Here is a 12,467-nt window from a genome sequence, read left to right as displayed (position 1 = left end):
GTGGTCGGTCTAGAGGAGTTGGGTGGTGTGGCTGACTGAGAGGTGCAGGCTTGAGGAGAAGACAGGATCGAGCGTGTGGCCGGCGGAGTGGGTGGGCGTTGTGACGAGTTGTCTTAGTCCGACGTTGGCGAGGTTATCGATCAGAGTGGTGGAGTTGTTGTTGTTGTTGTTCTCAAGATGAAAGTTCAGGTCTCCGAGGAGGATGTAGTCGGTGGAGGTCCGTGCGTGCTGATGAAGTCGGCGATGGAGTTGCTGAACTGGGGGTGGGGTCCGGAGGGTCGGTCGAAGAGGGTGCCTCTGAGGGTGGAGTTGGGGTCTGTGTGGATCTGGAAATGCATGTGTTCGGCGGTGCTGAGCGCGTCGTCGGTGCTAGTCGAGATCGATGTTGGATAATAACAAGCCTTACTTAACCCCTTCGACGCTCATGACGGAACGGTTCCGTCATGAGCGTCGGTTGAGCTGTGCTCATGACGGAACCGTTCCGTCATGAACCGGTAGGCTCATTAGAACCTTCAGCACAGCGCGGGAATCTGCGCCGCGCTGAAGGGGTTAATTTAGAGTGTCAACACATATGTTTATAACTAGATTAAGGAATTTCCTCAAGACCTATCGGCATGTTTTACTGATTAAATATTGTTTCAGGAGATTCAGTAAGACCTAAAACCGCTTAAATGACTAAACATCCTGAAAAACAACTTGAGTATATTTGATATATTTTGAAACCAAAACCAGTGGAAAAGCTCACTGTTAGCGAAATTAACCAAAATCTGAAGTGACATCTCCAATGAAGGTGATGGGCAGACATTCAGGGAATCCCTAGATGGAATGAATTTCTGCCCATCGCTTCCACCATATAGAATGTCTGTGCTCCACACGCCCTGTTCTCATGGCTTTGAATTCCGTCAATGATGTTAAACCCGGGAGACTGTTAAATTGTTATGCGGTTACTCCACATGGTGCTCCCGTGAGGTGCTACTTTTTAAACTTCTCGTGCACACAAACCTTTCTTAATTTAGGCAGGTTCTGACACTTGGGAACTTAAAAGATTCTCCATGTGCTATTCCCCTTACCTTTGATATGTTTAGGAATTCAGGGGTCTCTAAAACTGAAATAGTACTAGTACTGTATTTTCTTCTACTCAACACCACACCACAAGCATTTGTACATTGCTCACCTGTGCCTTTATCAGACCCTCCAGCTTATCGCGATTTGCAAAAAAATCGCGAAATCGGCCGATCTCGGGAAATGCCGCGATATTTGGCAAAAAGCCCGCGAAATTTGCCGTTTCCGCCCGATCGCCGTCTTTCCGCCCGTTTCCGCCTTAAAAGAAGGAGCGCGAGGCACCCATTTTCCCATTCCCCCCAGGATTGCGCGGCGAGAGAAGAGAAGAAGCCAGGAGGTCGAGGACGGCGGCCGAGCGAGGGAGAAGACCAGCACCACAGCAGCAAGAGGGGGAGAGAGCACGAAGCGGCAGCGACACACACGAAGACTCTTCCTCAGAGACCAGGGCGAGCAGAACACAGGTAAGTCCGTCCTTCACGCTGGTGGGGGCCCGCCGCACACATAGGGAAGAGCGCTGCCCGGGTGGGAGGCGGGCAGTGGAGATGTGGCCGACCGGCCCCCGGCCAGGGCTGCGTGTTTAAAGTCCCAAGTTTGCTGGATGTAAGGCTCGGTGCTCTGGTGTTTGTTAGAAGGCCACCTCGAGTTCCCTCGAGTTCTTTTCCATTGCTTAACCGTTTACACAAGAAGTAAACAGGTACTTTGTCTGGCTTTAACTTATTAAGTTAAAGCCAGACAAAGTACATGTTTACTTTTTGTGTACACGGTTAAGCAATGGAAAAAAACTGAACTGAATGCAGCCCTTTGGTAGAAGTCTGGTGGTTTTTCTGGTGGCACTTGTGGGGGGCTGTGGGGGCTGCTGCAATCTCTACAGGCCCAAACACATTTTAATCGGAGTTGGTGACACCCCTGGCCACCAAAAAACAGCAGTATAAAGATTTTGAGAGCCCTCCTAGGGACTGAAGTGGCGCACCAAAGCCCAAGGCAGAGAATATTAAATGAGCGACTTTCTGCTTCGTTAAGGCAATAAGCTGTTACACTTTTTCTCTCGTTTTTATATTTAAATCCTGGGTGCCGCTTTTCCCTACCAGGAAAATGCTTTCTGCCCTTAAAGCTGCAGGTCCAAGTCCTACGTCATTTAACAATTAAATTGACAGGTTTCCAAGTCTTCGTTAAAAGAATGATCCTCATTATGTTAGGTATTTTACTGTTGATTTCTTTATGAGGTTTGATGAGAAGCAACTGAAGCCAACAGGTATTTCAGGAGTTATTAATTAACTTGTTGATTCCTCGAAACTCGTAATGCAAAATTGTTAAAATACATCATTCATGTCGTATGTAAGGTGATCAGCAGTGCATGATGGGGGGGGGGGGCAAGGTTTTGTAAGTTATAACTCGTTTACCAAACTATAACTGACATTAAGTGTCTAAGGTTAAATAACATTTTACATTTATTCTTAGAGTAATTATGCAGGATTTTTACATGTTTCACCACGCTGCTTCCCGACTATGGCTTTCTATTTATCTTACTGTTCAATTTAAGACTTGTACTCCCACGCATTTGGCTATTCATCTTCTCTGCTCGTCTCCCTGGCCTCTCTTCTTCGTCTCCCTGGCCTCTCTTCTTCATCATTATTTAGTAAATCGCTCACACTTCATCTCCAGTGTGTGTTACCACTCAGATTACTGAATATATTTATATGTGCGCCTCGTTTTACATTACTTGTAGTCTTTGGCCTCATTTTTAGAAAAAAGATATGGCTTTGCTGCTGTTGTAACGTGCTAGAAAGCCAACTAGTTTCTTTACTTTGTGAATGATTGATAGCAAAGGCAGAGAGACCAGGGTGGAAGCGAAATTACAGGCAGAAAGGCAGATTTTTTTAATGTTGCGCATTGTGAAACCTACACCCTCAAACTTTCAATCAAACATAAAACATTAATAAACCTGCTGCCAGTTCCTTACCATTTCTTTTAAAGTTACAATATAATTTCTGAATGCTTATTAAAATATGCAATGATGCAGCGACTGCTTCTTCTGTTTCAGGGACTCTAATTGCTGGGGCACTTGACTTCTGAGTTTTGAAATGAGATTTTTATTGATGTTTTGTAATTGAATTATACAAAGGATTGATGTATGCTGTTAATGAAATGACCCAAGAACATGTCTGCCTATCCTTCTAGGGGAGCAGCCCGTAAGTCTCTACTATACATATACACCCCAGTTCAGAGATCTGGGCCAAAATCCATCGTTTTTTTTGCTCACATGCCATTCCAGTTTGACCCCAGCCATATGCAAATCAGTCTTGACCCTGTGCCCCATGGGTACAGTCCAGCCCGAACTGCCAAGCCAAGCCAAGCCAATTGGACATTGTGGCAGAAAAATGCCAAAGCATTTTAAACCTGATGGAGTTATTCCAGAGTCAGACACCAGTGACCATGAAGGTATACGATTATTTGGAGGACCTCCACATGAACCTAACCAACAATTCAGTCCTCACTGTGGAGTCACTACAGCCGTTTGTACAGACCACTGCAGGGGCAAAGTTAAGCCTGGCACAGAAAAAAAAAATAACAGCCTAGCTTAATGAAGCTTTTGAACATTCACTAGAAAAGGTGGCCAAATACATGGGGGAGGCCCAGCCAGGCATACAATTCTTGAAACAAGTGCGCCTCTTCAACCCTGCGCGACTCAGCATCCTGCCTAATGAGAAGAGTGCCTATTCAGCAATCCCTGGTTTCAGCGAAGTTCCCGATCAGGAGCTTCGCCTCTACTTTGAAAATGTAGGGCCAGAAGCAGTGCAGGCGTCTGTTTCTGGACTTATTGACACCGACCTCTTTTGGCGTGGGCTGGCTGACCGCATTCCAGCTCTTTCCCAACTTGCAGCTGTGTACAAGGACTGTGTGACAAGCTCTGCAGATGCTGAAAGGAGCAACAGTATATACAAAATTATTCTCTCTTCCAGACGACTGTCCCTTTCAGAGCAATCAATCCGGGCATTATTGTTTTTACATTATAACCAGCAGCACAATACTGGTCTAGATTTGGAGTGCTCGGAAGAACTGAACGTACGTGGCCAAGATTAACATGCCTTTTAACTAAAACAAATGGGCTGAATTGTAAATAAACAAAATGTACATAGCTCCATGTTGTCAAATAACTCAAACAGTAAGATATCTGTGTTTGGTGTTGCAAAAACCACAAAATAAAATGCCGCTAAATGCCGCTAAATTTCCATTTTTGTGCTGCTAAATTTTCATTTTTGTGCCGCTAAATTTGCCAATCCATGCCGCCATATCCTGGGGGGTCTGCTTTATCCTTTTTAAAGGCAACCTAGTCTCCATACCCACTTACTCCTTACCGTCTGTGATGAAACTGTCTACTAGGACAATACTGGGATGTAATGCTTTTCTTGCAAGCCTATTGGAACTGTTGTGCAAAAACCCTCTTGCATGGAAAACCTGGCATAGTCGCAACAAAAATCTCAGGACTGCATTTTTCTTTCTTGCCGAAAATGTAATTCTTATGGTTGAGACTTGAGAACGGCCAACTTTGTGGGAAATGGGTGTGAAATGGTTGGAAAACAATGGATGAACCTTGAAAGGTCTCTAATTTTCAGAAATGTTTGTGGTTCATGTGGTTCATGTGGTTTGTGGTTCATTGTGGTTTGTGGTTCATGCTGTTGCCTGGGTGCTGACATGGAGAATCCATGAAAGTGATTAAACCAGTTAGTCTCCCTCTTTTAGTGACCGCAATTAACTCCAAGTTTTACTGGTGTGTGATATGGCTGTCGTGGAAGAACCAAATGCCTTGGTTGCCCAGCTGCTCCCTGACAGGCATGCCTGGAGAAAATAATTACTGGAAAGTTATCTTGAAATGTCAGGGAGAGTGGCGTGAACAGGGACAGCAGATGAGCACCACAGAGGGCTGAAAGGAGTTGACAGAAGGCGCATTTATATACAGAACATGGCTCTAATGGAGGTTTGCATTTGTTGGTGGTTTGCTCCAGTTAAGTTGTTTCCTTCCACTATGAAAGTTTTCCATAGCTAAGAACGAAGTTGAGTGCGTCTCTGACTGACCAAGAAGGAGAGCGGCTCATTTCCATATGACAGTCCCTCTGAGGGTTGGGAGAGCTGCATACCATGGCTCTGTGTTTCTCTCATTTAAAAAAAATCCCAGAACAGAGTTTTGTGGTACGGTCTTCACGCAAAATGAGAGGAAGTGCTGTCAAAGTGGCTGTTTTGACCAATGGAGCTTCCAGATGATCGATTTAAGACCCATTACCAAATACTAGCTATTGCCTCTAGAACAAAAGCTTCCCAAGTACTAGCTCCTCAGAACCCAATTGTACTTCGTTAAATTCAGAGGAGGATAAATCTGCCTGCATCTGCTGTGTGAGAGGACTCTTTGGTTTTCCCCTTATAGCCCAAAATTGGCAGCGGTTTTCAAGAGTCTGACCATGAAACTCCCAGGGACATAAAGAACAACAATGGCAAACCAGTGAGAACTGGGATCTTTTTGTAGAGTCCTGGCTGAACAGACTGGTTGATCCTGCATTCCACTGCTATCTTTGTGCTAATATCTGGGAAGCGTCCCCTTGCATTTGGGAACTTTCGGGGTGGCAAGGACAATGACACTTCGCAAACATGGAGAGCAGTGTACCAACCTAGAAGGTAAGAATAGTTTGCTGGTAGCTGTTTTTTGGTACTGCTGTAAGAGGCGTTTCTGATGATCACATTTGGCAATGCTCATAGACTAACATGAGTTGTAACAACCCTATTGGTCCTTCCAGATATTTTCTTATGGAGGCAACTTGTTTTTTTTGTCTGTTGACCACTGAACATTTGGCCCACATTTTCCTTAATGATGTTTGTGTAGCTGTATTTTCTTATTTTTGCTTTTTTTCAATCAGTGCCTCATTACCTTCAGCGAGATATTTTAATCTAGCTTGTGATCACGCTTGAGGTTCCCAGATCTGTGCTGGCTTCCACTCTCTGTGGAATTTGCTGTTTCTGCTCCGTTGTGTCTCTTGATTTAATGCTTACCACACCAGTCTTATAGGTGCAGATAACACTTTCCTTCAAAATAATATTTAGACACTGATGATTCAGCAGCAACACTTTTACTATACGTTCATCAGTAGCTGTTGAAGTTCAGCCCTATTAAATGTCATCTTAATAATTTCCTTCTGCTACAAACTCAATGTTGTGTTTTTGTTTCCAGGTACCAGAGAAGGACAGACTCGTCTGATTAAAGTTGACGGAAAAGTAGAAGCTTATCAGTGGAGCACTACAGAAGATAGATGGATGAAGATTGGAGATGTAGTCGGCTCATCTGGTGCCACACAAGAGACATCTGGAAAAGTCTTGTTTGAGGGAAAGGTAGCTAAAAATTCCCCCGAAAAACATGTGATCTTGTTTTTTCCTTTATGCTTTTACATAGAATCCCACTACAGTGTTGAATGTTCCTCTGACATTGGGTGGATCAGCAGTTTGTTGATCCATATTCCTTCCTTTTAGTAGAAGTTCTGCTGGGTTCTTCACACCCATTTTGATCATACCTGTTTGAAATCAACAGGTGTATAAAAAGACCAAAGCCCATGTTGGATGGTTGACATTTTCCTCTGCCTTTGTGTGAGGACCTCTGTTTTTTTACTATTAATCAGACTTTTAGATGCATGAAACCCTTTTAATCATAAAGTCGTATTTAAAAAAAACATTTTTCACGTTTTTCTCTGACATTCACAGGAGTATATCAGTTGTAGATGCAACTGACAAATGCTCATGTGCCGACTGTGTTCACCTTGTCATCTCTTAAATTTAGCGACATTTGCAAATTATTGATGCTTAAAAATTGTGTGGTTACTTAAATAAGCAAAATCAAATAAACAATTAAATCCTCTAATTGCTAAACTGAAGGAGAAACACACATTTGGTGATGCTTAATTTGAATGTAAAATTCATATTTCTCAAGTATTAGTGCTTTTCAGTTGTCATGCAGGGGATTCTCGGTGGTTAACTTGATAACTGTTCAATATTGCATTGTTTGGATCTATACTTCTTACTGGATATTCCAAACCCTGACCATTGAGTGGGAGATGCCTTGAGTTCTGCTACACCCCAGAAGCTCCCACAGTTGTGATTTTGTACATCATATCATTTGAAGGGTACCTATCTAGACATCTCAGAAGAGTTTATAAACTAGAGAAGACAATTTCTATTTACTGTGTCCCTAGGATTTCAATATGAAGCATTGCTATACACCATCCCCATTTTCAGGAAATTGAGGAGCCTACTCCTTCCCTTCTCCTGGAAGTCTGTGCCCACCAAGATTTCAGCTTACTGTAAGGGCAGATTTTTCAGTTGCATGACTTGATAGAGCATCCTCTCCTGCCCAATGTCCTTTATTTTGTACTGTCTGTGGGTTTATGTTTTTTCCCTTTACCCCTGCCCTGTGACTCCAAGGCAAGCTCACTATAGGATCTCACTGTAAGGTGCAATGAGACCTTAGAGCAGCGGTGTTTAACCTGTTGTCCATAGACCCCTGGGGTACTCCGCTCCTATTCACGGTGTCTGCAGACCCATGTGACCCTCCCCGATTATTTATTTCCAATAATCTTAAGCATTATGAGCTGAATAGCTACATAAAGGTGTCTCCTTCTATGAGGATAATATATAATCATTTCCTCAAGAAACAATAATATTTACTTGAAGTCTACTATATAGCTTCCACAGTGAAGTCCATATATTTATTAAAAAAATCAATAAAGATTTGTATAAAAAAATAATCATAAACGTTTTAAAAACGTGTTTGGTCTGAAGCTGATTAGTTCTGGATAGAGCATGTTTGAGTGCATATTCATGGTTTGCATTCAAATGCACTCTGACCTGAACTACCATTTAGTGTATGACTAAAAACTGTTTTGAATTGATCAGTGGTATTCTAGAAAGTCGTACGCATCTGCACACTAAGAGCCAGTGTTCTACGCCCTCAGTGATCTATGCATGTATGCACATATATACAGCCCCAAAGGCCCTTTCAGGCTGCATCTTCTTCCATCCATTTCTTTATATGGGCAGGCACTTGCAGACTACACCCACCTACAGTTCTTGATTAGGAAAGAGGGCGTGCCTGCACTTTTCAGCACATCTGAAATACTTCCTCAGAGTACCACTTCCCAGTAGGCGGCATGTACACTATAATAATGAGCATCTGGCCTAACTTTTATGCAGTTGCTGTCTGTTATCTTTTGACACAAATACCATGCATGGTTTCCGTCTTTGGCCATAATAAGAACAATTGTTGCCCTTTCTCTTGAGGCCAGTGTCATTCCAGTTACTACTTTTATCCAACCACTTCTGCTGAGATCTCCAGTTTCATATGATTACCTAGTGATTTATGAATACGACATAGGTGTTATAGCGATGTATCATTGTTCTAAGTAAACATGAAGTTTAAGGGGAAAGTAGATGTGCGGAGTTCCTACATTGTATACTTTGTGTATTTATTGTGTATTCTTGCTGAGTTACAGATTGTAGAAATGGCTTGTGGTCCCTGGTTTTCAGCGAGGATTAAGTGGGGTCCACAGAAGTCAAAAGGTTAAGAACCTGTGCCATAAAGCAGTACTAAGAAGTTGAGGTGGGGCCACAAAGTGTCCCCTCTTTCGTGCAACTTGTGAGATTGGACGTGGTAGCAACATTATTCCTCCCGAAAAGACAGGTATTTTTATTTTCCTTCAGAGGGAGATGCCTACTGGCCTCCACTGTATACATCGTTCTGCCAGTCTCCCTTAATTGTGTCTTTCACCTACATATGATTGTGATATGCATGCAAGATGTGTAGGCACTCTTTTTGTCAGACATAATCTGTGTTTGGAGTGTGCAAGTCTGATAGACTGCAAGGCGGAACATATTTTGGATTCTACATGAGTACGGCAACCTGAAATGGTGGAGGGGTTTGTTCAAGGCTGTCCTTGTTATTATTGACCTGGGGGCTTACTGTTTGTGCATTCCTTCATACCTCCCACCCCCCAGGTTGAGGCATTAGAAGGGTACAGTAACCTGTGGTTGCGAGTTTAGAGGTGTTCTTCACCTTGAAACTTGCTAACATTCCTCTGATAGAGATCTCCTAGTCCCATTCCCCTCTTCTTGTGTGATCTGTACTTAGAAGAACTATGACCTACCATCTGGTTCCAATTAACCTCTCTACATGGATTTGGACCTCTCTTCTGGCTTTGGCTCTGGTCAGAGCTGATAATATATTGGACCTGCAGTAACTGAGTGAAAGAGCCCACCAGACCATGCAAGAGAGCAGATTGATTAGCTCTAAATATAAATACTGGTCAGCTTGATGAGTCCTTTGTTCTAAATATTCTCATTGACTAAGGAAGAAGCCATACCATAGTAAACTTTATTTCGGCAGTTGCCATAAAAGCAAACAAAGAAACTGTAAAATCACATATAAAACACTAAAAACTTAGCATATATAAAAGGAAAAAAATGGTTAAAATATTTCTATTAACCCACAGTTAACACTAGCAGCATATAAGAGGAGCATAATGTAGAATATAAAATTATAACAATGTTAATAATACCCACAATTGACTAGCAGCATAGAGGGAGAACATCTCCGTAATTACGAGATGTGAGAGTGGATTTCATCTGAGAGCTCCTATAATGGTTGCCTACTGTTACGCGGTCTATAAGGAAGTATTGAATGACAGTAAAGTGCAACTCTTGAACACAAAATTTTAAGGTGCTAAATACTGGGCGGCAATTTGGCAATCTTTTTCTGTCCGAGTCTCCAAATATACGCAAGAAACCTAGAGACCGCAATAACAATTATTTGTGCTGTGTCAGCCCTATGTACCCAAGTTGCAGTTTTAGTTTCCTTGATGCCCAAGTTTCAGCCTAACAGAAGAATCCATTTCCCCCTAGGTGCATGGTCCTCTGTGCAAAATGGGCAGCTTAGGTCGAGATCAGCATTAACAGGGGTGCGCCACCACTGCCCGGTAAATGATCGAAGAGGCAAGGGCCCAATTCGGAATTAGATTTAAAGGGTCTTGGCGCCCGAAGGCTCAATTGTGTCCATGCACCTTTCCAAGAGATAAGTATCATTAAATTCCAAAAAGGTAGACGTTAACATACCCAAGATGTATCTAATGTTATTCTTGGGGTCCCATGGCAACATTAGAAACCATAATGACGCAAACAGGATATTAATACTCCTGCATCAATTGGTCTACATGTTGCGTCCAACTTTCTATGCTTACCTGGGTCATACATCCTTCATTAGAGCTAGGGATCCCTAATAGTTTTTCAGTCAGTGGAACCTTGTCGTACTTCTATAGGTGAAATCTATCCGATTGTACACGCTTACACTCACTCATGCATAAATGCGCTCCTAATGAAGACTGCCAGGTTGATATGTGTGGATGCAGGGAAAATACATATTTCATATTATTAGATAATATTACGCATTACCCAAAATAATTTTACCCGTGCTTCATGCAGGTGATCACACTGTGTATATCAGCGACAAACCATAGTAGGTATTGTGGGGCAAAACCACACACAAAAAGACAAAATGTATTGGAGTATGTAAATATTCTATTGGCGATATCTTGGCTGAAAAAGAGAATCACGGTCTGGAGGCTTCTCCCGTTGTCTCTGTTAGGCCGACTCGCCGTTGCTGAAATGGTGGTCCTTCCAAAATTTCTATATCTCTTTCTCAATATTCTCATGCCATTGTCCTTGCAATTCCTACGAAGACTGCGCTCCAATATGATATCTCTGGCGTGGGCTGAGAAGCCTCCCAGAATTGCAAGGGAGATTCTAACGTTGCCTTTCCGACAGGGAGGCCTTGGGACGCCAGATATGACATTATACACGATCTGCACCCAGGTTCAATACCTACATTCTTTGGTACACTCAGTGCCATTCCAGCATCATATCGCTGTTGAAGCGGACGTCGCCTTCCCGACAACCTTTACCCATGGCGCTTTACCAACACTTTAGGCCCCAGCGCAGGGTGGTTGATACTTTTGAGTGCGTGCGAAGGTCATGGCACGACCGGCGTCGCCAAGCGCAGCTGCAGTGCCTCTACATCTTATGTTACTCTAGTCCACAATCCAATGTTGCCTGCACTTCACTATGAAGGCTCGAATGCGCGAGCGCACAAGCGAGGACTAATTATGTACGGGGACCTATACTCAGGAGGTCGCTTTCTCCCCGAACCCCTCCTTTCCCCGTGGGGGGAACCACACTTCCTTCTTTGTTAGATACACCCCTTTACTATCAGATTTGGGCTACCTGCCGTGCTTAACACTCTACATTTCCCGAACCCCACGTACACTGCATGCTCTCGAGCATATAACTACTCCTTCCCCTCGCAAACTGGTCACACGCCTATATGCCACTATGCAAGACAAGACAAGGCACCCGCCTGCAGGCCTACGACTCGGACGTGCTGTGTGGCAGACTTGGACCCCCCTACCTACGGAGGAGCAGTAGACCTGCTGCTGCGAACAAATCAGGATTTTATCGCCAAACTACGGACTCCAACTTGTACATATCAAGTTGCTACATAGATTATACTGCACACCACTACAGCTATATCGTATGGGTCTTAGGGCAGACACTCGCTGCAAGCAGTGTTCAGCGCCCCAGGCCTCCTTTCTCTATTTGGCCTGGGAATGCCCCTCAATAGCGAACTTCTGAGGTGAAGTACACCGCATTATACACCTGATTACAGGTCATTCATTTGCATTGACACCATTAACATGTCTGATAGGGTATGTCGGGGATATTCTGCCTGAGTGTCGGTGTCTCGCAGCAATGCTTCTGCTTCTAGCCATGCGCCAAATAGCCATACATTGAGGTGGGAGACTCACTCCAAAGGCGAGGCTTGGTTTTCGGATGCCAATTGCTGCCAGGAGCAACTGGCTAATTATTGGGGCCTAATGCCACCCACTTCCTACCCAGTGGACATTTGGGAGCCCTTTCTAACTTACTTGCTCGAAACCCCTCATCCTGATTCGCTTAGGGTGGTGGCCGTACCGAGCACTGCTGCATCCACGACCGTAGCCTCTAGTGCTTCGGCTATCCCACATGCCTCTCCCGGTAACTGCATGGTCGCCTCACCCATTTGGGGTCTGCTTGGTGGAACAGTTTGTAATATCACAGCTATCATGCCAAATATCGTAATGCTGAGGTTGTGTATACTCTATAATTATTTTCCTCTATATCTGGGATAACATGTATGGTAAGCCCTACAGTGGTGACACAGTACATCTCTATCTGTACTAATGTCTGCCTGTTTGTTGTTCTATAAACTTAATAAAGCGGGATCTGTGTATGAAGATTATAGCTTTATGGAATCTGTTTCCGTAATTATGTGCCAAAGGAAATAG

At 43.6% G+C, this 12,467-nt stretch overlaps 1 protein-coding gene across 1 annotated transcript in view; it reads left to right on the top strand.

Annotated features, from left to right (window-relative positions):
• The window catches only part of PLAA (phospholipase A2 activating protein), a 192,908-nt gene that overhangs the window by 85,399 nt on the left and 95,042 nt on the right, over window positions 1-12,467 (top strand). Inside the window, exon 8 of the mRNA XM_078676710.1 lies at window positions 6,281-6,438. Within this exon, the coding sequence (XP_078532836.1) occupies window positions 6,281-6,438 (158 nt within the window). The remainder of the gene's footprint in view (window positions 1-6,280; window positions 6,439-12,467) is intronic.

Source organism: Lissotriton helveticus, chromosome 2_1 (genome assembly GCF_964261635.1).
Source record: "Lissotriton helveticus chromosome 2_1, aLisHel1.1, whole genome shotgun sequence".
In the NCBI taxonomy this organism is placed as follows: domain Eukaryota; kingdom Metazoa; phylum Chordata; class Amphibia; order Caudata; family Salamandridae; genus Lissotriton; species Lissotriton helveticus.
Note: the sequence above shows the minus strand (reverse complement) of the source record. Positions and strands in the feature narration are given on the sequence as shown.